Raw genomic sequence first — 27,871 nt, forward strand, 5'->3', positions numbered from 1 at the left:
TAACTCAAAAAGTAAATATTTTATCGAAAAAAATATTTATAGCAAAAGTGTAGCCTATAAAAAAAAACGAAAAAAATGGTGTACAAGTAAAGTCTACAAATTGAGCAGAACCAAAGTTGTAGCTCATGAAAAATACGTTCTTATTCATCTAATTCCAAATCAAATAATTCAACGCGAAATCACCGAAGAAAAAAGCGTTTTTCGAGAAAATTTTATTAACATTTTTAAAGTATTGAAAAAAAGCTTATTATTTGTTTTTTACAAAAGTTTACAGCATCAAAAATAAACGAGTTACACTGAAAAAAAAAGTTGGCCCCCTTTTTTTGGTAAAAAAAATCGTGAAAACCTCCCTCTATTTAGCACCCTAAATGAAATTAATCGTTTGGCTTTACCATCTATTTTAACTGTATGTATATTGTTTATATGATCTGTAAGTTTGATTGGTTTGAAGTGGTTATTTTTGAAAACATTTGGTTTTATAGTAAAAAAAATTTCTAAAAATTTTTGAAAAATTTAATTTTTTCAAAATAACTTAAAAGTATTAGTGATAAGAAAAATCTTAAAGAGTAAAAAAATGTAGGTTTTGCTATTATAAATATGCTAGTTTCATTTTGTTTCTCCGTAAGACAAAAATTTGTTAAGATATTGCTGTTCAAAATTTGCATACACTCGTGATTAGTGACCCATTCAAGCTTTCTCAATTATAACCCTGTCAAAAATAAACACTTTAAACTGGTGAAACTGACAGATCATATAAAAAATAGATAGGTAAGTAAATTGTTTGTAAAGCGGTAGCGATTAATTTCATTTGGGGAGCTAAACACGGCGAGATTTTCATGATTCTTTACAAAAAAAAAAAGATAGCCAACTTTATTTTGAGCGCTTATTTTTATTTTTAATGCTAAAACTTTTGTTAACAATTAAAACAAAGCTTTTTATAAACACTTTAAAAAAGTTTAAATGGGTTTTTCCCGAAAAGTGCTTAATTTTTCGGTGATTTCACCTTGAAATATTCGGTTTGGAATTAGACGAATAAGAACGTATTTTTCATGAGCTACAACTTTGTTTTTATTTGATTGATCGACTTTACTGTACACCATTTTTTTGGATTTTTTATAAGCTACACTTTTGGTAAGGACATTTTTTTCGATAAAATATTTACTTTTTGAGTTATTTGCGAAAAACCGTCTGAAAACGTAGTTTTTTTTGTCGAAAAATCAACATTTTCAATGGCAAATAACTCGAAAAGTATTAACTTACGTAAAAAACTCTATAGAACAAAAGTTGCTTAAAATCAGTCAATTTATCCATTTACGGTCTTATCTTGAACGTATGTTTTTTCACCCCCGAGAAGGGGTAACTGTCACCTAGCGTTACCAGGTGTCCCGATTTGCGCGGGACGTCCCGATTTTCAGGGGTCTGGGGACGCCTACCGATTTGTACGTGATCGGGACACTAAATGTCCCGATTTTCACCCATGAAAACCAATTTCAGGAGGACTTGAAGTGAATTTTATAACTATTTTATAAGAACAAGGAACTCCTAAAACCGGCAAAATTGAATGAAAAATATAATTTTAATAAAAAATAAATAATTCACTTAATCTACGATTTTTTTTTGTAATTTCGTCTGATTATTATTATTATGTAGAATTAAAAAATACAGATTAGAGAAACACCTTGTAGTCCAGTAAATGAACGGTAAATACGGCGAGAAACACCTTGTAGTCCAGTAAATGAACGGTAAATACGGCGATACCGTGTAATTTTCAGGATCAACTCCGAATTGCATAAAAATTTGGACGGCTTGTGCCGTTTGTTGCTTTTACTCGGGGGGTGACAGTCACTCCTAATTGGGGGTGAAAAACCGCGCGTTTAAAATAAGTCAGGAGATGGATAAATTGACTAATTCTAAGAAATTTTAGTTCTATACAATTTTAACTTAGTTAATACTTTTCGAGTTATTTACGATTGAAAATGTTTATTTTTCGACAAAAAAATCACGTTTTCAGGCGATTTTCACAAATAACTCAAAAGTAAGTATTTGATCGAAAAAAATGTTGTTAGCAAAAATGTAGCATAATATAAAAAAATGAAAAACATTTTGAACTCGTAAAGTCTATAGACCCAGCAAAAGCAAAGTTGTAGCTCATGAAAAATACGTTTTTATTCGTCAAATTCCAAATCAAATATTTCAACGTGAAATAACCAAGAAATAAAGCACTTTTCGGGAAAAACCAACTAAAACATTTTTATTAAAGCTTTATTTTTATGTTTTAAAAAAGATTCTAGCATCCAAACTAAGCGAGTTATGCTCAAAATCAAGTTGACTTCATTTTTTGGTAAAAAAAATCGTGAAAATCTCCCCCTACTTAGCCCCCAAAATGAAATTATCCGTTACCGCTTTACAAACAATTTACTTTACTTATGTATTTTTTACATGATTGAAAGGGCCTGAGCGAGTCACTAATCACGAGTGTATGCAAAATATGAACAGCCATATTTTAACCAATTTTTGTCTTACAGAAAAACAAAATGAATCTATCATATTTATAAAAGCAAGACCTACCTAGGTTTTCCTTGAGATTTTTCTAGAGATTCCTTGAGATTTTTAGTATCCCTAATACTTTTTAAGTTATTTTGAAAAAAGGGCATTTTCCAATATTTTAGGAAAATTTTTTTGCTATAAAATCAAATTTTTTCAAAACTAAGCACTCCCAACTGGTAAACCTTACAGATCGTATAAACAATACACATATAAAGTAAATGGTAAAGCGGTAACGATTTTATCCACCACTTTATTTTGAGCGTAAGTCGCTTAGTTTTATATAAAACAAAATTAAATATTTTTTAAACACTTTAAAAAATTTTAGTAGGTTTTGCCAAAAAATTGCTTGATTTTTTGGTTATTTCAAGTTGAAAAATTCGATTTGGAATTTGACGAATAGGAACGTATTTTTGATGAGCTACAATTTTGCTTTTACTAGTTTTATATACTTTCTGAACATTAACCATTTTTTTTTGCTTTTTTAAAAGCTACATTTTTGCTAAGAATATTTTTTTCGATAAAAGTACTTGAAAAGTATTGACTTAGTTTAAAAATTATATAGAACAAAAGTTTTTTAGAGTTAGTCAGTTGATCCATTTTGGGACTTTAAACGCGCGATTTTTTTACCCTCGATAAGGGGTAACTGTAACTGTCACTCCCCAAGTAAAAGCAACCAACGGTACAAGTTCAACTTTGAAGTAGACAGTAAGTAGAACCTAAAACCAGATTTTCATGCAATTCGGAGTTGACTCTGAAAATTACTCTCCAAAACGGTCATTTACTGGGCTATTGTTCATTTGTCCCGATCTGCAACCCTAAATCCCGATTTGTTTTTGCTTATGTACCGATTAAAAACAAATCGGACCTGGCAACACTACTGTCACCCCCCCCCAAGTAAAAGCAACCAACGGCACAATTTCAACTTTGAAGTGGAGGGTAAGTAGAACCTAATTCCAAATTTTCATGCAATTCGGAGTTGCCCCTGAAAATTACACGGTATCGCCGAATTTCCCGTTCATTTACTGGGCTAAAATTAGAGATTACTAGAATATAAATTTATTAACTGAAACTTCCAATGATGAAATACTCAAGTAAAAGACACTTCTACAACCATTAACGCTTAGTAATCTATCTAATAATAAATATTTAAATTTGATTAGTTCAAAGTTCTGATGATTTTTTTTAAATTTTGTTTATGTATTTCCAATACTGTTCTGAAGCTATTTCTGTGTGGCATTTATGTAATTTATTATTCTAAATGGGAACTAAGGCACAATTTAACTGAAAAATGATTTTATTGACGTTTCGAAGTCCACATCGGATGTCGTTTTCAAAATACAAAATATTACTAAATTAAACAAAAATGTTGTTGCTTTTCTGTCTGACTCATTCATATCAGTAATTCAGACATATAATAATATAATAATATAATATTATTATACATTTTAAAGTAGAAGACTTTAAAAATTTTTGAGTTGCCTTCCTGGGACGACTATATTGAAAGATAGTTCATTCGATTACATGAAATCAACTTAACTAAAGAATATTCGTCACAAAAAAATCATACAATGCGATTTGTCTTTAAAAAGACAACCACAGGCAATGGTGACAATAAAATTCTCACGTTAGTGATTCCATAGTAGATCACGAGGAAAAACCGGGAAAAAAACCTCATGATACTATCCCGACATTGTAAGTATTTGGTCTTTCAGTTTACTGTCAAAACTAACACCAAAATTTTGATTTTATATGTATGTTATTTTAAATTATAAATATTATTAATAATACATAGATATATAAATAAAACTAAAATATAAAATATGTAATATCCTCGATATGTTATTGACTTATAATCGTGGTATTTTCTTTCTATTGACATCCTCTTTTAGTATAGGTAAAGGTAAGCTCATCCTACTGCATTCTATCGAGGAATTTGCGACACAGTTGGTTTCATTTAGCATAATTAGAGCCGCTTTTTTGATTTTTATCTTTTTACTATCTGTTTCTTCCAGGACTATACTTAAATCTTTCCACTGAACTCTATGTTCACTGTCCCATGCGTGTTGACATATTTGAAATCTATCAAATTCTCTATTTTTAATATAAGACTGATGTTCACTTATTCTAACGTTTAATATTCTTGATGTTTCACCTAAGTAAAATTTTTCGCATTCACAAGGTATTTTATAAATACAATTATTTGTTCTTTCTTGTTCATAGTTAGGTTTAGTTAGATAAAATAGATCTCAATGTGTTTGTTGTCTTTTTTTTACTCTCTTGTCTTTTTTAATGTTTTTGACACTCCACAAGAACAAACATTGAAACAAAAACAGGTAACATCTATTTACAATTTGTAGTTCCTACCAACATACTAGAAGCAAAAGGTGGTAAAAAGTGAGTACTAAGTATACTAAGTACTAAGGCAGTATAGGAGTATCTAACAAAAACTAAAGGTAAACAGCCGTATCTGTGAAGATACTACTTTTATACCTTAGTATATGTCGGTTAGACCCAATTATGCTTAGCAAAATAGGTTAAAACTGTAGATACGTTCAACAAAATACGCGATTTATAAATAAACAATTAATATTTACGGTTAAAGAGCTTTATTAACGTATAGAGGAAGATCCAAGAATTTACTAGACATCAAAATCTCAATATACCCAAAAATATCAGATACCCCCTTTGCGCTTAGTACGGCAGTATTGCATTATGCGTCTTCCTGACGGCTTATAGAGTGATAGCGGTGTTGCTATTTTGATAAAACCTCAAAAATACAATTTGAGTAAAAGAAAATCATAGCCCGGATAATCCGCAGTCCGGATAATCCGCGATAAAGAATAATCGGGGTTCTACTGTATTTAGTTTTTTTTAACCCGTGTTGAGCTGCCCCCCCTCCACTTGCAAAAATCAAAAAACAAATAGCCCTGATTTATGAGCTATTTATGAGCTATTTATGAGCTCTCATATTCCGCAAACTAAAAATTTTGAGCTCGTTCCACTGAGCAGGAATTTAATACTTTAGGGGGGGGGGGGGGTGCTGAGTCAGCTTAAAAATAGGAATATTGTTGAATCGGTTTTTGCGGCAGAATTACGAGCTATTTATGAGCTCTTGAAATTATATAGTTTCGATTTTTGAGCTCATCCCCTTCATCCCCAAACAACCCCTTAATTGATTTAACTTAAGAGAAAAATGCTGAGAAAACTTAAAATATATCGTATTGCGGATATAATTCCTATAGCGTATATACTCTAAGAATAAACTATTAAATCACGTGCATTTCGATTATTGAGCTACTACCCCTTCGCAAGAAAACCACCCTATCTTCCCGGCTTAAGAGAAAGTTGTACTTAAAATGCATTAAATTAATTATTTGGCGATTACATATCATTTAATAATTTATAAGCTTCCAAATTACGCGCATTTAGATCAGTAAATGGCAATTTATTTTGTATAGTGCAGTCACTGAAAGTAAAAATCAACGATTACCTTCAATTTCGGTGAACCTTCATCGATTCTTACGAAAATTGGTCAGTGGTTAGAGGATACGTCAAGAAACAAAGGTGACATGGTACCACCTTGCGCCTTAACCCTGAGGGTGGATACCGCCCCTTCTCGGGGGTGAAAATTATTTTATAAAAAATAACTGCACAAATCAATAAAAGAACAAATTAAAAGCAAAATTTATTATATACAGTTAATAAAATAAGTCAATACTTTTTAAGTTATTAAAGATCAAAAATTTTAATTAGGTATTCGTGAAAAAAATGCATGTTTTGAAGCGGTTTTTCGTAAATAACTGAAAAACTGTAAGTTTTTACAAAAAAGTTAATAGTAGTTTAATTCGTATAGCTTATATTCTAAGAATAAACTCTTAAATCACGCGCCTTTCGATTATAGAGCTACAACCCCTTCGCAAGAAAACCATCCCATATTCCCGGCTTAAGAGAGAGTTGTACTTAAAATAATTTAAATTAATTATTTGGCGACTACATATCGTTTAATAATTTATGAGCTTGCAAAATATACGTATCTCAATTATTGAATTACCATTTTCTTTCTATAGTGCAGTCACTGAAGGTAAAAATCAACTATGACCTTCGATTTCGGTAAATCTCCATTCATTTTCACGAATTGACAATAACAACTTGGGATTTTAGCCTGGGGTATATGTCACCCCTTCTCGGGGGTGAAAATTACTTTATTAAAAATAACCCCACAAATCGAGAGAGGGACAAATTGTAAACAAAATTTGTTATATAATGTGATTAAAATAAATCAATACTTTTTGAGTTATTAAAGATCAAATATTTTAATTTTTGTGAAAGAAAATGCATGCTTTAAAGCGATTTTTCATAAATAACTCAAAAACTGTAAATTTTTACAAAAAAGTTTTCATCACTAAAATTGAAGCTAATAAAAATATAATAAATTGCTTACTTGAAAAACCCTTTAAGTTTAATTTAAAGTAAGTTATTGGTATTTAAATGTATATTTTTTTCTGCGACTGTTCAAATCTAAGGATTCAAGTTTAAATAGCGGGAAAGAGATGCATTTTATAACACTTAGGTACTAAATACTTGTTAAAGTACTTAGAAATACCTATCAAAAATGAGCTCCAGAAAAAGTTGATAGCATCAAAATCCGCTCACCAATTTTCGTGAAAATGAATGGAGATTTACCGAAATTGAATCTCATAGTTGATTTTTACTTTCAGTGACTGCACTATAGAAAGAAAATGGCAATTCAATAATTGAGATACGTATATTTTGCTAGCTCATAAACTATTAAACGATATCTAGTCGCCAAATAATTAATTTAAATTATTTTAAGTACAACTCTCTCTTAAGCCGGAAATATGGGATGGTTTTCTTGCTAAGGGGTTGTAGCACAATAATCGAAAGGCGCGTGATTTAAGAGTTTATTCTTAGAATATAAGCTATACGAATTAAACTACTATTAACTGTTTTGTAAAAACTTACAGTTTTTCAGTGATTTACGAAAAACCGCTTCAAAAGATGCATTTTTTTCACGAATATTTAAAATTTTTCATCTTTAATAACTTAAAAAGTATTGACTTATTTTAATAACTTTATATAATAAATTTTGCTTATAATTTGTTCTTTTATAGATTTGCGCAGTTATTTTTTATAAAATAATTTTCACCCCCGAGAAGGGGCGGTATCCACCCTCAGGGTAAAGCCGCAAGGTGATACCATGTCACCTTTGTTTCTTGAAGTATCCTCTAACCACTGACCAATTTTCGTGAAAATCGATGAAGGTTCACCGAAATTGAAGGTAATCGTTGATTTTTACTTTCAGTGACTGCACTTTACAAAATAAATTGCAATTTACTTATCTAAATGCGAGTAATTTGGAAGCTTATAAATTATTAAATGATATGTAATCGCCAAATAATTAATTTAATGCATTTTAAGTACAACTTTCTCTTAAGCCGGGAAGATAGGGTGGTTTTCTTGCGAAGGGGTTGTAGCTCAATAATCGAAATGCACGTGATTTAATAGTTTATTCTTAGAGTATATAAGCTATAGGAATTATATCAGCAATACGATATATTTTAAGTTTTCTCAGCATTTTTCTCTTAAGTTAAATCAATTAAAGGGTTGTTTGGGGGTGAAGGGGATGAGCTCAAAAATCGAAACTATATAATTTCAAGAGCTCAGAAATAGCTCGTAATTCTGCCGCAAAAACCGACTCAATATTCCTATTTTTAAGTAGTGGGGGGCTGACTCAGCCTCCCCACTAAAGTATTAAATTCCTGCTCAGTGGAACGAGCTCAAAATTTTTAGTTTGCGGAATATGAGAGCTCATGAATAGCTCATAAATCAGGGCTATTTGTTTTTTGATTTTTGCAAGTGGGGGGGGGGCAGCTCAACACGGGTGTCTTCCTCACGGCTTACAGAGTGATAGCGGTGTCGCTATTTTGATAAAACCTCAAAAATACAATTTGAGTAAAGGAAAATCATAGCCCGGATAATCCGCAGTCCGGATAATCCGCGCAAGAATAATCGGGGTTCTACTGTATTTAGTGTTTTTTTAAACGATTCCCGGAGTTGAAATCAAAACGTCAAACATCAGTTAGTTAAAAATGTAATTTTCATCACAATCTATTTGGCTTAATCCCATATAAATATAATAATTAATGACATGTCACAAGAATGCAGTTTCTAAACCTCTTTAAATATGAATTATTATAAACCGACTTTATCATTAATGAAGTTTTCCGTCATTATATTTATAACAAAATATATGACGAACTTAGTACCAAGTAAACACCTTGAAATACAAAATGAACAAATAGAACTGGTAGACAAATACATACAGGGTGTTAGTAAATAAGTATGAAAAATTTTAAAGGCTAATTCTACATGAAAAATTAATACCAGTCTGCTCTATAAACATATGTCCGCAAATGCTTAGTTTCGGAGATACGGGGTGTTGAAATTTTTATTTCAAACTGCCAATTTATTTATTGCTCTAAGACCAGTTGAGATATGAAAATGAAATTTGTTGAGCTTTAGGAGGTAGCTATTACGAATTTTTTGACATACAATTTAGAATTTTGTATTCATCATTGGCGCGCCTACGGGCAATGGTCTGAATTTTTTTAAAGAAAAAAATAGTACGCCACTGAGATATTTTGAATTAAAGATTATTTTTAAATTCCACGTCTAATTTGCGATAAAAACCTTTCTTGCCTTTTTTTCATATGATACACCGTTTTTATGCAGAAAAATAAAACATCTTGGCGCGTATTTTTCATTTCTTAATACATCATCAAGAACTATCCAATATAATAATACTAAACTACAACAATAACAGAAAATATTACTAATAAAATTTCAACTAGGTGCAAAGCTGCAAGAAATGTTTAAAATGATCTCCTTTACAGATAACAGAAGAATTTTATATTCATCATTGGCGCGCGTACGGGTAATGGTCTGAATTTTTTGAAGAAAAAAATAGTACGCCACTGAGATATGTCAAACTAAAACTCATTTTTGAATTCCTCGTTCAATTTAAAACAATAGTACATTGTTTACCGGGTAGGAAAAGCTTAACATTCCTGGACGACTGTGAAGATTGCTAAGTCGAGGCGCAAGCCGAGACTTAGCAACACAGAGTCCAGGAATGTGGCTTTTCCTACGAGGTAAACATACTATTTTTCCGCAAATCGTTTAAAATTCGACAGATATTGATTGATTTAAAAAAGCGCGATAATTTTATTCCCAAATAAATGGTGCTTTGAAATTCCTAATAAAATTACTTGGGTTACTATGGAAACGTATTGAGGTTGAATTGTCAAACTTGACGCTTATAAATTTAATTGCTGGTGTTCTCGAAAGTAAAATGATAAGTGATGATGAAATTTCCATTCCTGGGACTCCTCCAGAGCTGGTTGAGGCAGTGAATACTGCTTCATTAGAATTATTGCCAAAGAAATCAAGAGAAAAGTACGAAAATGCATACAGACGTTTTATGGATTATCGCATGAGTAAAAATACGAGTTCTTTCTCAGAAAATGTTGTAATGGCATACTTCCTAGACCTTTGTTTAAAGATGAAATCTTCAACATTATGGGCCAATTATTCAATGCTGAAGTCAACCCTTGCACTTAAACACAATGTAGATATATCTACATACTCAAAACTTCGTTCTTTATTGAAACGGCAAGCTCAAGGTTATAGGGCAAAGAAATCTAAGATTTTAACGAAGGAAGAAATTGAAAAATTTATCCAGGAAGCTCCAGATAAAGAAAATTTAATGATTAAGGTAATTTACAAGGTTTTAATAGCAATGTGTTTTCTATCATTTATGTAGAACACTAACAACTGTACGGAAATATCATTTCCTTACAGTAAGGAAATGACATTTCCTTACAGTAAGGAAGTCCTGACTTTTTCTTCAAGAAATTTTGACAGGAATGTCAAAATTTCCTGGCGATTTGCGGAAAAAAATATTTCTTTCCTTTTTTCATACGAGGCGCCGTTTATATACAAAAAAATAAAACATCTTAACGCTTACTAAGTATTTGAGGTAGTTTCCATATGCATAGAAACTTAGTTCAAATACTTTGTAAACGTTAAGATGTTTTTTTTGCATAAAAACGGCGCCGCATATGAAAAAAAGGCAGGAACGATTTTTTGTCTTCAATTGAAGGAGGAATTCAAAAATGAGTTTTAGTTTGACATATCTCAGTGGCGTAATATTTTTTTCTTCAAAAAATTCAGACCATTACCCGTACGCGCGCCAATGATGAATATAAAATTCTTCTGTTATCTGTAAAGGAGATCATTTTAAACATTTCTTGCAGCTTTGCACCTAGTTGAAATTTTATTAGTAATATTTTCTGTTATTGTTGTAGTTTAGTATTATTATATTGGATAGTTCTTGATGATGTATTAAGAAATGAAAAATATGCGCCAAGATGTTTTATTTTTCTGCATAAAAACGGTGCATCATATGAAAAAAAGGCAAGAAAGGTTTTTTATCATAAATCAGACGTGGAGTTTAAAAATAACTTCTAATTCGAAATATCTCAGTGGCGTACTATTTTTTTCTTTAAAATAATTCAGACCATTGCCCGTAGGCGCGATAATGATTAATACAAAATTCTTAATTGTATGTCATAAAATTCGTAATAACTACCTCCTAAAACTCATCAAATTTCATTTTCATACCTCAACTGGTCTTAGAGCAATAAATAAATTGGCAGTTTGGAATAAGAATTTCAACACCCCATATCTCCGAAACTAAGCATTTGCGGACATATGTTTATAGAGCAAACTGGCATTAATTTTTCATGTAGAATGAGCCCTTAAAATTTTTCATACTTATTTACTAACATCCTGTATATCTGGGTCACGAAGTTAAGATAGGTAAGGACAATCAAACAACAGAAGTATCCAGAAGAATAATACAAGGATGGGCAGCATACGGAGCTATTAGGGACATTTTTAAGAATGACATTCCAACTAACATGAAGAAAAAAGTTTTCGACCAATGCGTGCTACCGGTGATGACCTATGGTGCAGAAACATTATCGCTCACAAAGAAAAACGCACAAAAACTAAGAGCAGCGCAGAGAAGAATGGAGCAGGATTACGAGCTAAGACCAAAGTCATAGACGTCATTGAATTGAAAGAAGCTGTAACTTAAAATGGAAATGGGCTGGGCTGATGATGATGATATCAGCAGGATTCAGGGATGTTTTACAGGAAATACTCCAGTTATTAGCTGAATATGATCAATTTTTGAAGCACCATATTTTAAAAAAATATTCAAATCCTGGAAGCGGGCTGTCAACTATCTTTCATCAACCATATGTGAGGAAATTGTACATCCGATGGATCAAAACGTATAGGGCTTTTCATTCACAGTCATTTGTTTCGAGCTTCTCTCACGTGTCACATTATGTGACACATGACAGAAGCTCGAAACAAATGACAATCGATGAAAAGCCCTATTAAATGAAATATAAGCCAAGAACTTCAAATGTACCAATTGCTAAAAGAAAAGAATATGAATGACGCTTTTCCAAATGTTGAGGTGACCCTTTGTTTATATCTAGTTCTAATGCGAACTAACTGCAGTGGTTAGAGATCATTAAGTTAATTAAAAATCGACTTCGGTCTATGATGCGCCAAGAGTGTCTGAATCATCTCTCTACAATGAGCATTGGTCACGATGTCTTAATGCAACTAGATATGTCCCACATAATCAAGAAATTTTCAATTAAAATATCTCGAAAAGTTCTCGGACTTTAACCATACATCTTACTATTATTTTGAATATATTACTGTAGACTGTAACAAGTTACAGCTCGTGTACTTTTTATGATTTAAAATTATATTTATAAAAGTAGATCAACATTTTTTTAATGGTAGGAGGTAGGGCCCCCACACCAATTCTGCCCAGGGGCCCCCACTGCCTTAAATCCGGCCCTGATTAAATGTATTGTACCTAATGATTTTAACACTTATTTGATTTAGTTTTAATTTTAATTTATTTTTTTTTACTAAAACATAATTTATATAATACAATTTATAGTCCTAACTTAAAAACCACACAATATCAATTTATTACTCAGACAATAGTACGCGTCTACATCAGATACAATTTGTTACTTGAGATTCGTTCTAAAATCTAAATTAAGTCTGATTTATGTTAGAACGGGCCGTGTACGAAACGGTTGTTTTGCGGGGCACGTTGAAGACTCGTATGATATGAAAAACATTGGGTAGTTTGTAGTACAAAGGGACGGGGCGACAATGATGTACAGGATTTATATTAGCATACAAAAATAAGAGTAATCCATATCGATTTCATTTTTATAAAGTCTCAAACAAATGTTATTTACATGTATTGTTTACATTACCTACGTAAATGGGTGACATTGGCTTTGCAATGTAGGCCACTCGTTTTGAAAACAACGAAGTCAGCAGTTATGTTACTACCTATTAGAAATTCATGGTCACATTCAGGTGTAGTCATTCATAACAAAACAATTACGATTTATTTATAGATACGGAGAAAGTAAAGAAGAGATTATTCATTATTCAGACATCGACGTGGTTAGATCAGAGGCGTTGTCCACCAACTAGTTACTGTCGTATTTAGTGTTCTAAATAAATCATCATCATCATCATTAACCTCTCTCAATCCACTGCTGGACATAGGCCTCCCCTGTTTGTCTCCAAAGTGTTCTATCTTGTGCTTTCTGTATCCATTTTTTTGTTGTCTTTCGTAAGTCGTCTTGCCATCGTATTTGTGGTCTTCCTCTCTAAATAAATATATTCTGGTAAATAGTGTTTTAGCAAATCAACTCCATCATCGGGGGTAATCACCCCCAAGCAGGGCTGCTTTATCCATTAGGCAATATAGGCAGCTGCCTAGGGCGGCAAATTGTGAGAGGGCGGCACAGGGGCTTGAAATTTTGATTGGGGGGGGGCAAGCATTATATAATATACAATACATTATATTATATGATGTAATAATGAAAACTGAAAGTATTTTTTGTAAATTTCAGTAATTTTCAGTTTCAGGGGAGGGGCAACTGCCTCCCCTAACCCTATCAAATGTCGCCCCTGGGGCGGCAAAAATACTGTACAAAAAAATATTTGTATTTAAAAATTAAAATCGAATAACAAATATGTATATTCATCATTCATCCATCAATGAAATAGAAGTGGGCGTTCGTTTCTAAATAAAAGAAATTGCATTCATATCAAAAATAAAACAAACATAGCATTCTGTTATCTTAAACCTAACACTATTCATCCAAAAAGAACGGAAGTCATAAATTTAGTGATTATTAAGCCGCCAGAAGCTCCGCAAACACGGTGAATTTACTGAAAACATCAATATTGCACATATTGCAGAAACTAAAGATTACCAGTAGGAAATCGAGTTAGAGTTGGGATTTTCAAACTGTATTATTACAAGGAGATAACATTCGTGTCGTCGCACTGATATAATACTCCAGCCAGGGAAATAAGCAAGAAATAGACCATGTTCGGGCCAATGAAATTAATATCAAGGTAGCTGACTACTTTTTTAGTTATTGTGGATTTGACCTATTGGATGAAAACCTTCATGTTTCCTGCCCAGAGATCGTGTTTTTTAATTATTAACAATTTGGGCCAATCAATGCGATTTTTTCCATTTTTTGCACTCATTTAAAAAGCTAAATAGTTGACATAAAATTACAAAATTTATTTTTTAGAACATTGAAAAACCTTCACAATGACGATTTTTGAAAGTCAAAAAGTTAATTTGTTGCTTAGTAAACTGCAAAATAACTGAAAATCGTTATTTATTAATAACTTTTCCTAAAATTAACTTAGAACTGTAGTGTTTCGCTTTACTCAAAGTTGGGTATTGGGGTACATAAAAAACTCCCAAAATTTGAGACCGATCCATTAATTAGTTTAAAAGTTAGGTATTCTATTTGTTTATCCCAGAGACCTTTGTTTTGTAATAACAAATGACAGAAAATAATAAAGATAGGACAATTCTGCGTATGCCAAATGAAAGTAGAAAAGTGATCCTATCAAAATGTATTAAGAAAAGATAAAAAATTATCTAATATAGTAAAAAATACTAGTTTATAAACATTTACAAAACATCTTACATAGGTATTCGGAAAGATGATATTTTACTCGAATTTTTAAAAATGTAGTTCAAATGATGATTAGTCATAGTAAGTGAAGGGGGAGCTTCTGCGTTGATTGCACTAAATTGTTAATAATTAAAAAACGAACGCGAACTCTAGGCAGGAAACATGTAGGTTTTCATCCTATAGGTCAACAATTAAAACAGTTGTCAGCTACCTGGCGGGAGCCGAAAAATGCACGAGTTCAAAAACTAAAAAAGCAACGTAAAACTACTACCATTTTCTATATCTTGGGATCTACTCAATGAATTTTGATATTTCTTCTTTTCATTTGTATGTACTTTTGTGTAAATTACAAATATGCAATTTGTCTAGACGTTTATTAATTAATAAACAGTCTAATTTTTTAAACAATTTTTTAAAAAATAATATTTTCTCAAAAATCCATTTTTTGTAATGATACTATCATTATTAATCATAGAAAAATTAAGGTATATTTTAATGAATAAATTATGATTAATAAATTATTATTTAATAAAAATAATTTATTTATTAAAATATAGGTACTTTAACTTTTTCTATGATCATTAATAGTATGATAGAATTGATTAAAAAAATGACATAACCCAGACATCCAAAGTGAAAGTTATCCTCCAACACCAAATTGTTCTATATCGTCCATATAATGTTCAGAAAAAAGTCACACCTTTTTGAGCGTCGGGTTTGGGGAGAGAGGGGGGAGAAGTCGGTAAATTCGTAGTTTTTTACGTTTTTCGTCAATATTTCTAAAACTATGAGGTTTAGCATGAACAACCTTTTATACAAAAATGTTCTACAATAAATTTGAAATAAAAAATGCCCCTACACTAATCCTTCTAAAATGAACGATTCCAAAGTTACGAAGGTCTTCTTCTTCTTGTAGTGCCTATCCGTTTCGGATGTTGGCGACCATCATGGCAATCTGTACTTTGCACACTGCTGCTCTGAAAAGATTTGTAGTGGTCGTGTTGAACCACGTACGTAGATTTTTCAGCCACGAAATCCTTTGCCTTCCTGGTCCTCGCTTTCCCTCTACTTTTCCCTGTAAGACTAGTTGCAGCAGTCCATATCTTTCACTGTTCCTCATGATGTGACCGAGGTATTCGATTTTGGCTGTTTTTATTTTGATTAACAGCTCTTTTTCTTTTTGCATTCTCAGCAAAACACCCTCATTAGTAATGTGGTCGGTATAAGATATCTTCAGGATTCGACGATAAAGCCATATCTCAAAAGCCTCAATTTTCTTGCAGGTGGCGTCTGTGAGAGTCCACGACTCAACTCCGTACAACAGTATAGGGAAGATATAACATCGTAGTAATCTGATTTTTATGGGTATCGACAAATCATGACATTTGAACAACTTTGCCATTTTTTGAAATGCAGATCTTGCTTTCTCTATCCTACATTTGATTTCTATAGAATGGTCCCAATTTTCATTGACATTCGTACCAAGGTACCAGGGTACGGAGGTAGTATAGTATTATTGGTCCAAAAAAAGGCCTAACCTAGACATCCAAAGTAAAAGTTTTCCTCCAACACCAAATTGTTCTATATGATCCACATATTGTTCAGTAAAAAGTTACACCATTTTGAGCGTCCGGTTTGGGGGGGAGATGGGGGAGAAGTCGGTAAATTAGTTATTTCTTTACGTTTTTCGTCAATATTTCTAAAACTATGTTTAAGCGTAAACAATGTTATATACAAAAACGTTCTACATACAATTTAAAACAAAAATGGTCCTATTCTTAATTGTTATAAAATCAACGGTTCCAGAGTTACGGAGGGCGAAATGTGGAGATTTTCGATACTTTTTATATTTCTTGGGCAATTGAAGATGGTTTTGGGTGGTGAGGTTGACGTTTCTTCAAGGGCTTATCACTAACATACCATCGGCCACTGAAGATGCAAATCCTGTTAAAGAAAATTTCTTTCAATCAGTAAAAATATTATAAATTGCTCAAAAAATATAAAAAGTATCGAAAACCTCCACTTTTCACCCTCCGTAACTGTGGAATCGTTGATTTTATAACAATTATGTATAGGACCTTTTTTGTTTTAAATTTAATGTAGAACATTTTTGTATAGAACATTAAAGCATATTTTTAGAAATATTGACGAAAAACATAAAAAACTACTAATCTACCGATTTCTCCCCTATTTACTCCCCAAACTGGACGCTCAAAATGGTGTAACTTTTTACTGAATAATATCCGGACCATATAGAACAATTTGGTGTTGGAGCAAAACTTTTACTTTTAATGTCTGGGTTAGGCCTTTTTTGGACCAATTATACTATACTACCTCCATAACTTTGGAACCGTTCATTTTAGACGTATTATGCAGAGGACCTTTTTTGTTTCAAATTTAATGTAGAATATTTTTGTATAGAAGGTTGTTCATGCTAAACCGCATAGTTTTAGAAATATTGACGAAAAACTTAAAAAACTACGAATTTACCGATTTCTCCCCCCTCTCCCCCCCAAACCCGACGCTCAAAATAGTGTGACTTTTTTCTGAACATTATGTAGACCATATAGAACAATTTGGTGTTGGAGGATAACTTTCACTTTGGATGTCTGGGTTTGGATCTAGTTATACCATACTATAATGATATGATTAAGAAAATAGGTATTTGGAAAAAAAATTTTTTCAAGAAATGTTTAAACAAAGTAGACCCTTTCTTAATTAATACATTTATAATAAAATTGCATATATGTAATGTATGTAGAAATTATATACAAATTAAATTGTTAATAATTAAAAAAACGGACGTGAACTCTAGACAGGACACGGGTAGGTTTTCTTGCTATAGGTCTACAATAATTAAAAAAGTAGTCAGCTGAATATTTCAGTTATTATGAAAATGATGTAACAGTGTGAAATAGCTTCAGTGAAATAACAGTTAAAAAATAACGGCTACTGCTATCGCAACACATTCCTATCTTATACTAGTGCAAATTGCAAATTATACATAATCATAATTTTTCATTTTTATGTAAAACATTCTGTGTTTATTTTCACCGGTCAAAAGTGAATTCATACCATACTGTGATCAGTGTGATTTTTGTTCTTCTCACTTGTGTAAAATATTATTTTTTATAAATTCTATGTTCCTCATTTTAATACATTTCCAAACAATACATTTCTTATTTAAGGGACCGTTCAAGTATTACGTAACGCAGGTTAGGTGGGGTCAAAAATCTTCAAAAATTGCGTTACGTAGGGGGTGGGAGGGGGGGGGTCAAAAATCTTCAAAAATCGCGTTACATAATACTTGAACGCTCCCTAAATAAAAAATTCTGCTTGCATTTTTTTTTCGCAAAAATGGTACATGTTTGAAGGGCGGCTACTAGAGAATTGCCTAGGGCGGCAATTGACCTAAATGCGGCCCTGCCCCCAGGACCAAGATATGGCTATCCTACCAGGATCAGATATAGTATTTTAACAAATCAACCCCATCATCGGGGGTAACTACCCCCAGAACCAAGATAACGGGGACGCGCCTCGTCTACCGGCAGTGTTTGCCCCGTGCATGACAGTTAATTTAAAAAGGTTTAAGATGAAAGGTTCTTAACACATGAAGGTATCGTTCCTGTAATCTAAATTAATGGAAAAATCATATACAAATATAGCGATTTGGTAACTATTTCTGTAACATTATCTTTCTATATAGTTATTTTATTACTATGCAATGATTTCAAAGCTTTTTAATGTTTTATACAAACATATTGTTATCGTGTTGAAGTTCAAGTTTATCTATTAAGTGATAAGTTTATGTTATAATACTTATAGTAAACTTATAGATAAATATTTAAATAAAAAAATATGAAAATTTTTTTAAGAAATGCTTTTTTTTTATTTACGAGTGACTAAAATTAAAAATAATTTACTAAAAAGCAAATAGATTTTTTCAATTTTTTAACGAATGTGTTAAATTTTTTGTATATTTAATATGTCTAACAGTATCTTTAGAATAATCCTTAGAGTTTGATTTTTTTTTATTTTTGCTTTTTAGCTGATTTTTTTATATTTTTAATTTTAGTCACTCATAACTAAAAAAAGCGTTCATTAATTTTTTTTTTCATATTTTTTTATTTTTTACTTTTTAGACTTACACTTTTCTAACATTAAAATATACTGTTATGTTTATTAAAATTATATGTATAAAACATTGATGTACAAACATGAAAAATGGTCGAAATCGGCAAAAAATTTGAAACTTTATTGTTTATTTATGAAGCATAACGTAAACAATTAACGTAAAAAGTAAAATTATGTATAGTTCATGTAATTAGCTACAATCTGTAAAAGTTTCGAATTTCTTCATTGTAAAAAACAAGAGAATTTAAGCATTTTCCATTAAAATCGTTTTTTTTTATTTAAACAATTAGGATAAACATTTTTTTATTGACTATTCGTGTATTGTTCCCGCGAATGCATATGTCTGTAAATTTTCATTCATTTGTATTGAAGAAAAGGCAGTCAAATCAACGTCTAAAAATGTGACCCAAACGATTGAACTAAAGAAAAGCGTTTAAAAAATTACAATTGTTTTTTATAAAAGTATAATAAAAAATTGCTGAAGTATTAGTGATATACCAAGTAGACTATCGAGATGATTGCGGCTGTGTTTTTTCTTGGGATACATTTACTCTTTATAAACCCAATGTGAAAAACTTATTGAATACCAAGGGGTGCAAACGCACCCCAAGTTTTAGTACTGGTCAGTACCAGCTGAACAGACGGGGTCGTGGATTGTAAGTTTTTTTAATTCTCTCTTGTCTTCTTCGCTTCAGCATCCATCTGGCTTGCAATTTTTAGAAGCCATGGAGGTGTTACTAGGAAAATAGTCCAATAAGTTTTCAATTACATATCTTTTAGGAATATTTTTAATATTTTTTAATATTTTTAATATTTCTATTAGGTTGAAAACTTTAAAACTTTGACTTTATTTTATTTATTTACATGTTTAACGTTTGTTTATAAAGTGCAGTTAAAAAATAGATATATTTTTATATCAAAAAGATTTCTTATTTACATAAAACTACAAACACAAATAGAAAAATGGGTCAAACATATTGATAAAATATGATATAATATGTTATTATTATATCAGAAATTTATTCACCACATTACATAGTTTTATTTTTTGAATGCTCCAAACATACAAATTGATTGCAACATAATTAAGCAGGGCCGGTCCTGGGGTATTTATTAGGGGCATTTTCCTAATGCATTCGTTAAAAATTCGATTTAACGAAACTAAGGAGTGGCTCTTGGGATTGGGATACAATTTTATAACAGATTTGGAGAACACAGAAAATGTTAAAATACTTTTTTTTTTCTGAATGTAAAGAACCAAAAACTAAATTTAATATATGAATCTTTTAGATCGGTCAATGTGGCAACCATACCAGAATATGCAAGATTCTTGGCTAAAAATGGAATCGATGGAGTTTTGGGTAAGTGTTTCTTTTCACTATTAGGCCTATTATATTATTTATAATACATAAATAAATATGTGGAGTCACTTTTAACTCAATATTAACTGTCGACGTATATTCAAAGTTAACTATAGTCTATTTTGGCTTTCTACAGTCGCATCAAAGGATTCTAAGATTATCTTACTGCAAGTATGTACTATGTAGTTAAGGGTTACCCAGGGAGCAAGTATTGTGTTCCACTATGAAAGTAAACTAGCTTTACATCCTCTTTTTTCCTAGGGCCCAAGAAAACACCGAAATTCATGGACACTATCATTTAAAGAGTATCTGACCACACCTTCTTCTTCTTTGAGTCTAATATATCTATCTAATTAGCCTTATTCGGTTCATCTTTAAACATATGCCTCCCCAATCCTTTTCCAATCTTCCCTGTCTATTGCTACAGTCATCCACCCACGAGCTTCTGGATATCATCTGCCCATCTTATTTGTGGTCTTCCTCTGCTTCGTTTATATTTCCACGGTCTCCAATTTATAATAATTTTGTTCCATCGGTCTTCTTTTTGTCTTATGTTATGTCCGTCAAATCTGCATTTCAATTTTGCAACTTGTTTTCTTCTTTGAGTACCGTGCCTAAATTTTAGGCGTGAGTAGCTTCCATAAAAATTTGGCGATATTGTTCTCGATCTTGTGCGGCATGTAAAAATTCATCTGCTTATACTCCAGGCCATTGATGAAGGTTTCGGAGCCATGGCATGTAGGTTTTACTCATACCATTTCTGTTTTTCCCTCGATCTTTCCGTTGAGTATTAACTGTAGTATACAGTATCACTTACCTCTCATTATATGCCCCAGATATTCAAGTTTTTATCATCTTTGTCAAGTCACCTTGCCTTGACCTATTCTGCTTAAGACTTCTATTATTGAAATGAAGTTAAACCCATGATATTTTGAACATTATACGAGATGACCACAACTCGAAGGCTTCCAATTTCTTTATTATATTAACCTTCATGACCTAAGTTTCACATCCATAAGTAATACAGAATACATTTTAGGAACTTGATTCTTAGTTGTAAGGTCAAATAGTTGTACAAAAAATACACCGGAAAGTTAACAACCAAAAACCTGCGTAAGACTCTAAGCTGCGTAACACTTTGAGAATGATTACTTGAGTAACCAAAACAACTACCATCGACTAATTTTCAATATTAAGCCGTATTCCATTGCCACACCTGTAATAAATTATTTATGCTCTTCAACAGAAATGTTCTAATGATCCGTCAAGGTATTGAGGGTGCAACAACTAAATTACTTCATTCTAGAAAAACCCCAACAAGAAAATCATGAAGCAGTGCAGAATTACTGCAGAACCAGGTATTCAGAATTACTAACGTATGTTTTGAAGAGTGAACTTTCATTATAACTTAGTTTTCTGCTTCTCATGTTGACCATAGGAATGTCCTAATTTCTTTCACTTTTGTCGGTCTTGAGTTTGCTGCAGCTAACTCCAAGCGATTCACTTGACGTCATCTGTCCATCGTGTAGGTTGATATACCTCTGCTTCTTCTGTTTGGTCTTGGTCTCCACGTTGTAATTTTTTGGCCCATAGCCCGCCATTAACTCTGGCAACATGGCTTGCCTAATTCCACTTCTGTGGACCATATAACAAAATAATAACATGACTTGCATTACCAATAAGCCACCTATATTTAAAATTAGACGCAATATGATCAACCCTAGCAGAGTTTACGGAAAAAATATTAAAAATAAAATAGAAGAAGAATACAAGGACTTAGAGGCCTAAAAGGAAGCCGGTTTCCACGCTGGCAGATCCACAACTGACCACCTATATTGTGTAACACAGGGCCGGCGATAACGGGCCTGCAAGGGATGCACTGCAGGCGGGCGCCCCTGTTTGGGGGGCGCCAAAATGACCTTATTTCTGTCGGTGCTATACAAAATACCAATTTTTAAACGACACCGAAGGGCGCCTATGTTTCTTTTGCAGGCGGGCGCCTTATACCCTAGCGCCGGTACTGTGTAACACAGTTAATAGACAAACAAATAGCCTACAATCTGCTCATTTAGTGTACATAGACTTAAAAAAAGCATACGATACTGTACCACAAACCACAAAGTAAACTTTGGGAAGCCCTCAAAAAAACTAAAATCAGTCTGAACCTCATTAAAGCTGTAAAAAAGCTATACCACTATAATATAGCAAAAGTTAAGCTAGGCAAGTAAATCTCGTCAGGATTTAAAGTGAATAAGGGTCTTAAACAGGGCTGCTGTCTATCGCCGACACTATTTAAAATATATTTAGAGCAAGTTTTGAAATTATGGAAAAGAAAATGTAAGAATATGGGTATACCGCTAAATAATGATAACATGCTATACACTCTATGTTTTGCGGATTATCACGATATATATTTAAATATATGACCCGCAAAATCATAGAAGAGTACCGGAACTAGGGTTTAGAAGTGAATACCAAGAAAACGGAATATATTATGTGCGTGGGAGGTATACAGCAGGATCTAGCGTTGGAAAATGAAATAACTATTAATCGATGTCAGGAATATAAATACTTGGGTCTTAAAATTACATAAGATGGAACATTGGACAAGAATATCCAAGAAAGGTGCACACAAGGAAGGAAAGCTATCGTATTATTGAACAAAATCCTATGGGACCAAAGTATCTCCAAAGAAAATAAACATAATATCTATAACAGCATTATTACGAGCATTATAACATATAGCAGCGAAGTTTGGCCACTTAAAGAAAAATCCGAAAATATGCTCAGAACAACTGAAATGGACTTCTGGAGAAGAGCTGCTGGTATATCAAGAATACATAAAATCATACAATAATGGACGATATAAAAATAAAGCAACTAAGATGGTTTGACCACGTACAACGTATGAAAGACGACAGATTACCCAAGAAAGTGTTACGATGGGCACCAAAAGGACGGTGGAAAAGAGGAAGACCTAGGAAAAGCTGGATAGAAGGAATCCATAGGGAAATCAGAGAAATAGGCTTAAACGAAGACATGTGCTATGATCGAGAACAAAGGCGATTGGGAATCGGAAGACGTCGTAGAACGTTATGAACCGATTATATAAATAATCAACCTTAAATAAGACCCGAATACCCAGTTCATTATATTAGTGATTTACTGTTAGTTTTTTGAATACTAACTAATTTTTGTAACCAACATAAAATTATTTTTAGTACATGGAACATCAGGAGAAGGTGTTTCGATGACCGTCGCAGAAAGAAAAGCCGTCGTAGAAGTATGGGCGAAGGTAGTAAAGGAAACCAAACAACATTTAATGGTGCAAGTTGGAGGATGCCCATTACCCGATGCTGTAGAAATGGCCAGGCACGCAGAATCCGTCGGTGCTGATTCCTTACTTTGCCACTCTGAATTATTCTTTAAACCAACAAATCCAACTGAACTAGTGAACTATTTGAAATATGTTGCAGCTGCTGCACCTAGGACCCCACTTTTATATTACCACATTCCTGGATGGACAGGCATTAACAGTAAGTTTATCTTGCATATAAATATTAATAAGATCAGATCATGTTTTTCTTTTTTTAATTTAATTCTGCTGGGAAAACCCATTAGTGCACTCATGAAAGGGTGCCCCCTCTCCCCATAATTCATTTTATTTTAATTTTTTTAAATTTTGTGTGATTCAAAAATAAGACTCAGTGCAATTTTAACACGCCGTCCCTTCTCCCTCCCCTATCACCAAAAACGTCATTTTCCGATTTTTATTTTTTAGGTGGGATGCAATCAAGTTAAAAATAAAAAAAAATCACTCGCATTGTTGAGACTTTTACAAAATACGTTTGTTCTCTATAGACCCGTAGGCTGAGTGTACATAACCTCAAAATGCATTTTTTTCCATAAAAGCGTAATAGACCAGGGCGCATCTGTCAAAATATTAGTACATTTGGACGTTGAGAGGTGACTCAAATTTTTTTGCAGAAATTGCTTGAAAATAACTCAAATAATAATATTTGAGTTATCCTCCCACTCAAAAAGGTCCGGAACATTGTTTAAATAATTAAAATGTCAAAAAATGAAGGAAAATTCGATTTTTTTTCGTTTTTTGATTACAACTTTAAGAGTATTCATTTCCGAGAAAAGTTGTATTGACATAAAAGTTGTGTAATTAAATTTCCTACAATATAGAGTTGATTGAAAATTTAAAAAATAGTCACCCTTGTTGCAAAATAGCAATAATTGGGAAAAAACTATACAAAAACAAGTATTCGCATTTTACGTTTTTTAACCATTTATGCTAAACTTAGAACCTTCAAATTTCACCCAGAAAAACTATATCATACAGTTAAACAATACTGTAAATTTCATTAAGATCGGTTCAATAGATTTTGCAAAATAAATTTTGCAATCCAGCTTTCGCAAAAAAAATTCATTTTTTCAAACTGTTACAGGACTGAAAATAAAGCAGATAGCAAGTTGAATTTTTTTTGCTTATAGAAGTGTACTGTACCTTTCATTTGCAATTTGCAAAACTAAAATCGATTAACCACCACGGCGTCAGGAATTTTTTTAAATAAACATTAATTATTGGTGTTGCGCGCAGGACACCGGATAGTTTGCTCTGATTGGGCATTCCAATGACCTTTGATAATTATTGATACATTTTAATTTTTATTACATTTCGATATAAATAAATAAATTTGTTTATTGCAAAATAAAAACACATACTCTATCCTTTGAAATAACACATTTTTAGCAAAAACTTTCTTTGTTCATATATTTTAACTTGAGAATAAAAGTTTATTATTTTTAAACATATACAATTGTTTAAACAATATTTCACAAACAATAATAAAATTAGTTTAATTTTTGTGGAATTAAAATATTAAAATACAACAAAATATAGAGTAAAAAAATAATATATTAGATGAAGATTGGAAGAAATTTTGGTGAAAATCAACTTCATGTGAATCGAACACCGCTGTCCTGCGCGTAGCACCAATAATTAATGTTTATTTAAAAAAATTCCTGACTCCGTGGTAGTTAATTGATTTTAATTTTGCAAATTGCAAATGAAAGCTACAGTACACTTCTATATGCAAAAAAATTTCAACTTGCTATCTGCTTTATTTTCAGTCCTGTAACATTTTGAAAAAATGAATTGGTTTTGCGAAAGCTGGATTGCAAAATTTATTTTGCAAAATCTATTAAACCGATCTTAATGAAATTTACAGTATTGTTTTACTGTATCATAAAGTTTTTCTGGGTGAAATATGAAGGTCATAAGTGTAGCATAAATGGTTGAAAAACGTAAAATGCGAATATTTGATTTTGTATGGTCTTTTTCGCAATTATTGCTATTTTGCAACAAGGGTGACTATTTTTTCAACTTTTAACTGATTCTATATTATAGGAAATTTAATTACGCAACTTTTATGTCAGTACATCTTTTCTGGGAAATGAATACTTTTAAAGTTATAATCAAGGAACGAAGAAAAAAATCGAATTTTTCCTTCATTTTTTGACATTTTAATTATTTAAACAATGTTCCGGACCTTTTTGAGAGGGAGGATAACTCAAATATTATTATTTGAGTTATTTTCAAGCAATTTCTGTAAAAAAATTTGAGTCACCTCTCAACGTCCATCTCAAAACAGATGGGCCCTGGACTATATGTAACTTTTTTGGAGGTGGCTGAAGGTCTAATTTTTATTATTCTAATTTTTTTATTTTTATATTTTATAATATTTTATTATTTAGTCTAATTGTGTATTTTATTAAAAACTAGGGGAGACCGGGGCAAAAAGAGGCTCGGGGCAGAACGGGAAATGCATCGGTGTACATAACTTAAAGTCGTCATAATATCGGCAATAGCTCCATTCGAACGAACGTGGGTTGACTCACTTCACTCATTGACTCATTAGAAAAAAACTTCTAGTCGCGTAGTGTCAGGAGCGTCATTTGAAATTTTGCTTGGGGGGGAGCAAGCATTATATATACAATACATTATATATGATGTAATGATGAAAATTGATGTATTTTTTTGTAAATTTCAGTCATTTTTAGGGCCAGGGGGGGGGCAAATGCCCCCCTGCCCCTATCAAATGACGCCCCTGCGTAGTGTGCTTCTTTGCAGACATACAATATACAATCCGTTTTTTTTTGTTTTGTTAAAAAATTTGGTAATATTTATAGAAATGCTATAAGATGAGTAAGCAAATTTTATCACGTTTTTCATTCAAATATGATAGATATGTTACTGAATTTTAATATTGCGTGCTGTGAACCGTTTTAAATCTTTTACATTAGAAATGACTAAAATTTTATTTGAAAAAATGTCTGTTGGGGCAAAGCGGTCAGTGCAAGACGGGAATATCCCATCCTATATTTCCACTACTTTACAGCATTTAAACTTTGTAAGAAGAACCTAACTAAAACTGAAACTAATAAAAAAAATCAAAGAAAACTAAAGAAGAAAACGAGATGGACATTGATTCATCCGAAGAAGATGAGAGAGATTGTGGTTGCATCTACTGTGGATTAGGGTGGGTCGAAAAAAATCGATATTTTTTTTTCGGATCGTAATACCGCGGAAAAGTTGCTAAATGGTATGACTAAATAGGGGAAAAAATATTAAAATTATCGGATGTTATCTTCCGTTCGCGCATGAGCTCTAAAGTTTGATTAAATTTTGAAAAAATTAAAGTTTTTTGGAAATTTTTAATAATTTTTTTTATTACGATATTTAATATGTAATAGGGAAAAATGTCATCTACGACACACTAATGAATTAATATAAAAATACTGGTAATGAGTTTTAACATCTTCCGTTCGCGCATGGGCTGTAAAAATAGCAAAAAAGTGTTGAAAACCTCAAAAATGTGGACTTAGGAAAAATAAATATATACAAGCTTCAACATATTATTGATGTATTATCCAATAAATACAAAGTACATATTTCACTTACGAATAGATTACATGTCTGGTAGTTTGAACTGTCTTTTGTTATCAAAGGCTGGCATCGTGGACCTTGACTTAAGTGTCGTTCTTATGTACCCGTCTCGAGCTGCAGATCCGCAAACCTTAGCAGAAGCCTCGCTCACCAACTTGACGCTTCTCTCCACTGCTTGAGTATGGACTGGCATCTTCTGTGATAGGATTTCCCACTTCGGTACTTCTTCTGTTTTGATGTAGGTTTTCAGTTCATCATCAGTGACATCTTTCAATAGAGGCGGCGAAGAAAATTCACAGTTTGTCCAATAATTTAATTCCGTGTAGTCTGTTGCGGAAAAGTTTAGCTTAGGTGCCACGTACGTTCGAATTGTTTTCCTCTTTTGGTCTCTTTCTCTTGCCTTAATGATGCGGCGGAGGCCCAGTTCTCTTATATGTTTTCTGGGATCTTGAGTCATAGTAATCATAACATGTTCTGGATGCGCAAAGAACCCATTTCTCTCTATAACTGGGTCAATTACAGCTTTGAGTTCATCTTTAAGATATCTTGAGGTTTCAATACATTGGTGCACGAGCTTAGGGCCATCAGTAAAAAGTTTGGTCTTCTTAATACAAAACCACATCGGCATATATGACTTCAGAATGAATATTACTATTTCCTGGAACTCAGCAGTTGGATTTTCTTGACTAATGTAGAGTCTTAAAGCACGGTTCGCTGTTGTTAGCCAC

General features: G+C 32.2%; 1 protein-coding gene across 1 annotated transcript in view; it reads left to right on the top strand.

Moving 5' to 3' along the window:
- LOC114329298 (N-acetylneuraminate lyase) overlaps positions 1 to 27,871 on the top strand; it is a 76,089-nt gene that overhangs the window by 10,795 nt on the left and 37,423 nt on the right. Inside the window, exons 3-4 of the mRNA XM_028278345.2 lie at positions 20,115 to 20,185; positions 23,407 to 23,721. Coding sequence (XP_028134146.1) covers positions 20,115 to 20,185; positions 23,407 to 23,721 — 386 coding nt within the window. The remainder of the gene's footprint in view (positions 1 to 20,114; positions 20,186 to 23,406; positions 23,722 to 27,871) is intronic.

The sequence above is a fragment of the Diabrotica virgifera genome, chromosome 2, assembly GCF_917563875.1.
Source record: "Diabrotica virgifera virgifera chromosome 2, PGI_DIABVI_V3a".
NCBI lineage: Eukaryota > Metazoa > Arthropoda > Insecta > Coleoptera > Chrysomelidae > Diabrotica > Diabrotica virgifera.